Source organism: Pyxicephalus adspersus, chromosome 9, assembly GCF_032062135.1.
Source record: "Pyxicephalus adspersus chromosome 9, UCB_Pads_2.0, whole genome shotgun sequence".
NCBI lineage: Eukaryota > Metazoa > Chordata > Amphibia > Anura > Pyxicephalidae > Pyxicephalus > Pyxicephalus adspersus.
The window spans coordinates 50,785,218-50,790,282 of NC_092866.1; the positions used below are offsets into that span (position 1 = coordinate 50,785,218).

At 39.0% G+C, this 5,065-nt stretch overlaps 1 protein-coding gene across 1 annotated transcript in view; it reads left to right on the forward strand.

Annotated features, from left to right (window-relative positions):
- The window catches only part of KIAA1549L (KIAA1549 like), a 94,496-nt gene that overhangs the window by 32,827 nt on the left and 56,604 nt on the right, over positions 1-5,065 (forward strand). Inside the window, exon 2 of the mRNA XM_072421891.1 lies at positions 3,346-3,627. Within this exon, the coding sequence (XP_072277992.1) occupies positions 3,346-3,627 (282 nt within the window). The remainder of the gene's footprint in view (positions 1-3,345; positions 3,628-5,065) is intronic.

Sequence of the window (5,065 nt, forward strand, 5' to 3'; positions counted from 1 at the left end):
CTGTCTGTGACGTTTATCCGCAGTGTGTAATGTCATCGGCAGCGCAGTGTGATCGCTATGTGAGTGTAAAAGCTGCTTGTCATATTCTGCAGCCTAACAACTCGCTGTGTTCAAACCTTCAGATCTCCTAAACCATTGGTTGTAATAACTTGAAATGTTTAAGGTACACGTGGAGGCATAGAAAACTGAAACTGTAGGTGCAAGTGGGGGACTCTTGTGGCTAAACGCTTCTAAAATTTAATTTATATGGCACTATGAGAACATAAATCTCTACCTAGCAAAATGTGCTGCCTGCTCTGTTACACATTTCTGTCTGCATCTCTACTGCAAACCCCAATTTCTCTAAAATTAAGAGGTGCAGGGAAACAAAAATATAGGTGGAAGTGGGAGACACTTGTGGCGATCACCTTTCATCACCATGGCATCATTACAACATTAAACTTGTCCATCAAAATGCACTTCCTTGTTACACACGACTGTAACCTTCCTGTACCTCAACCTCAATAAAATTTAGTGGGCAGAGTTCATTTTCTAATGATGCCATAGTGATGAAGTTTTAGGGGATGTTAGTCACAGATGTTCCCCACTTGTACCTATATTTATGGTTTCTTACACCTCCCCATTCGCCAATTGAAGTTCAGAATGTTAGATAAATGGACAGGAATGTGTAACGGGGCAGGGAGGCCCATTTTGATGGGCAGAGTGTTTTATGTTCTAATGATGCTGTAGTAATGAGATTGTAAGGGGAGAATGTGCCCGACACCTGCACCTATATTTTCAGTTTTGTACCCCCACCCCCAGAGAAATTGGTGTACAAAGAAGAGAAGCAGACAGTAGTTTGACAAGTAGGTATATATTTAGGGGCCCCACCCCAATGCTCCTTGCTATGTTAGTAGCTCCGGGGTCCCCAATTTGTACTTTCAATTTAGGACTCCTAGTTGCACTTTCCTCTGAAACAGCAACCCCAAAATTAAATTTCCATAACTTTTTACATTTGTGACCCCCATATCTTAAAATTCTTTAAAGCTGGGGGGCTGAAATTGTAGTAACTAGTATCTATGAGGGTCCCCTGTACATCCTGAAAATTACAGGTCACTGTGACATACAGTTTAGGAGATATGGAGGTTTGTACACACAGGGCTGTGAGGATGCAGAATTCACACGCAGCTAGCAGTGGATACATTTCACAGGCAGAAATCTGAGCTCGTACTATGAGATGGCGGCGGGGCTGCCTGTGTCTCCTTCTGAACTGTGTGTGCTCACCTCTCATTTGCAGCAATCCTCTGAATGGATGGCACAGAGCAGCCTCACTGAGATCCGTGCATCTGAGGATGAGAGCTGCCGAGAGCTGGGTGGGGTATTCAAATCAGCCGGGCGGCGCAACCGGCTAAAAACCTTTGGGGAGAACTATGTACTATTCTTTTAGCGATCCATTTGGCAATGTGCATTCTAGGACTTCCCCTTTTTTATTGCCCGGTACATAAGTACCACAAAGGTTTTACCACATGGGGGCTGCTTGGCAAAACAATACAATTCCCAGGCCTTCTGTCTATTCAGTCGATTACAGTCCATCAATCTGTCTAGGATCCCAATATGTACCCCAACTTTTATTACTACTTCACATCAGTTTTAAATTAAGTGGCAAAAACTCAAAAGCTAGGAAAAATTAGGAAATTAGGTAGACAAAAAAAAAACATTTTCCCTTTCACAATTTATTACTTCCAAACTATTCCAAAGTAAGCTCTTCTCCCCCTAATCATCTCTGCTATATAAATATAGATGGAACATAAACCCAAACAATGAGTGCAAATTCAGATGACTGTATAACTTTAAAGGTAATATTACTTTAATACAAAATTACTGAGATTCTCCCAGATGGGACCATACAAGACCCATAGTAGAAAGAACAGTACATGGTACAATACAGTTGCCAATAACTGTGCCTTACTTAGTAGTGGAAGCCATTCACAGAAAATACTTGTCAAGCAATTACCTGACCACAATCTGTTTGCAGGAATCTAAAAGACATTTGAAGTCCTATAGCTAAGAGCTACACAAAAAGTTTTTGATTTTGTAAAGTTAATTTCTAAAAGTAATACTTACACTAATCAACGTCATTGCTTTGAGAATTCGCCTTGTTAAATGTTGGCCTCAGTTGGGTATTAAAGTTCAAAATGCTCAGAGTAAAATTATTAAGACTCTTCCATAGACTGTCATTGAAAAAAAACTGTGTTAGCCAAATTAGGGTCTGGGATACAACATAAAAGTGCATGTTTTTTTTATCTCCATGTGCCCCTCTAAGTGATGCTTTTCCCATGGAGAATTCTAGTTTTTCCAGTGAAGTTTAAGACAGCACACTGCTTTAAGTCATTGAGTAATCCGTCCATGCCTCATAGAGATAAAATGAGCCCTTCTGTATGACGCTGTAAAGACCCATTTCGTCCCTTTTCAGGTCTTAGTCTAAACATTAAAGGTATTTCCTTATATCACAGTCAACAAGATAAGGTGCCAATGATTAGAACCTCCTTAGGGAGTATGCAGATGTGTTTTTGCTATTGGCGGGAGTTGAGTAAGCATGCCATGGTCAAAGGAGAGCTCTAAAAGGCTCTAAGAAAGAAGGTGGATGGATGCCTATGAGTCATTCAAGACATTTACAAAAAGCAACATTTATTAGTCACTCCACTGTAAGGAAATTATTCATTTACAAGGTATATGTAAATATGCGGGGACCACAAAAAAATAGAAGGGTATACTAGGAAATTTCCCTATAGAACCTAGCACGGTTGCACAAAAACCAAGGGGATTTCATTATATTGGATTTTAAATGTAAATCTATTTTTTAAACACTGTTTTATGCCACCAAGCAATTGAAGATTTGATAATAAATCTTAACAAGTTTCCAAAAGTTAGAAGGTCCACTATACGAAACCTCAAATACTTTGGTTGAAGTGCTTAAAAAGAGTACAAGCAACAGATTAAAACCTGTATTTGCTGAAAACATTTACGTAGGTGGCAGCTTTAGGAGTTCATGCCAGGTCTTTTAGTGAAAAAATATAGGCGAGAGATGCATATATTTGGTGTTTTCAATACTGATGTTTTTTCTGTGGATTTTATTTTTAAAGTGCACATGAGGGCACATTTTTTTTACATGTTTGTCCACGTAATTGTTATCTGGATAAATGATATGATGTCATCACCAGCCAGTGCATTATTATCTGTATGCTATTTAGTTGCATGCCTTTGATAAATTGTAATATACATTAAAAAAACCAAAACATATATACATTATGTTTATGTGTGTACTTCTGTAGGCTACTACAGTCTAAAATTTGCATATCATTACAGGTTCAACACTGTCACCAGATGAAAGCATTGTACCAAGTGAATTATGGCCTTCTGAGAAACTGTCTACTTTTTCTACAACAAATGAAGTGCTCAACACAATGGAACAAATATCGGAGATTGTGAATGTTACTTTTTATGATAACACTACACAACCCAGCACGGATGCTAAGGATAATTATACAAGTCCAACTGACAGTGTGCAGGACAATACAACAGTACAGATGGAGGATATCAGTCCTTCTGAATCTTCACCCCTATCTTCACTTCAGTCTACAGACTCAGGTCTAAATGATACTAGCACATTACCTCTATTGATTTCCCCCCATTCAGCATCCTCATATGCATCCCCATCACCGGGAGCAGCTCATTCCATTTCTCTTTCATCTTCATTATCATTGTCCTCGTCACAAATGTCTTCCATATCAGGAACAACTGATAGATCTTCCACTAATGTGCCTTACACTGACTTAGTAACAATAGGAATCACTAAGCAGGAAACAATAAATCAGGAGACATTCACAAATATGATAGATACTAGCTATATTCCAACAGACCAGATCTTGATTCCTCAAACCACCAGCTTTCCTACAACTGTAGAACTTACTTCTAGAATGCTGTCAACAAAACCACTTATGAATGCAACTGATGTAGATACAACAGAGCAAATTTACAGTTTAGTTGGGTCTTCAACACTCAAGCCAAGTATTCCAGTTACAGCAGCTACAAATGAAATTAGTAAATCCCAATCAATCATCAATTTAACTACAAGCCCTCAAACTATCAATCCAGAGTCCTCATCAATGTCTTTGAAAAACCAAACCATAGAAAGTAATTTTACAGAAATAAACACGACAGCCCTGACCCCAGGGGGGACTATTTCAGAGACTTCAGTTATGACCATAACTACAGCTTTCCAAGTCATTACAAAAGAAATTGGAGAAACGCATGAGATGACTCTGACAACAACTTTAAAGAGTTCAAATACTGAATTAGACTTCATGCAATCTACAACTCCTCCAGAGAAACAAACAACTGAAGAAAGTGACCATAATGTACCTCTGCAGAACACTACACAACCTTTTATGACAAGTGATGAATTTACATCCTTTAGGCAATCACCAACAGAGTCGTTTTCAACCTCCACACCTTCAGAATACACATCTAGTGCATATTTGTATATAGACACCGAATCGAGCACTATCGAGCCAACAACAGCTTCCAGGATGTCACCTGCTGAGACCACAAACACTGCAACAGAGGTAACTAATTCTGAAATCACTTCTCCCATCATGTCAACATTATTGTTTTCTTCTCATTCAAGTAATGCAAGCACACACACTGCACCAACAGATGCCCCTCTCCTTTCTAGTTCCACAACTAATTTTTATGTTACCGAAGATGTTACTGGAGAAGGTACCTATGTGGCTTCTACCATTACCAAGTTGACAACCTCAGCAAATATTGAGTTGTCATCAACAACTTCAAACTCTGAAGATATGACATCCCAGGTTGTTACCAGCACAGAAACACCATTTATTTTGACATCAACAGATGATACAAGTGTGTCTTTACCAGAACCCACCAATGATGAAACAGCAGTGTGGAATTTTACTGAAATTCCTAGTTTCACATCAACAACATTGGTTAACTCATCAACTGCAACAGAAACATCATCATCTATCACAACACCTGAAGTGACCAGCAGCTCTGGGGACAACAC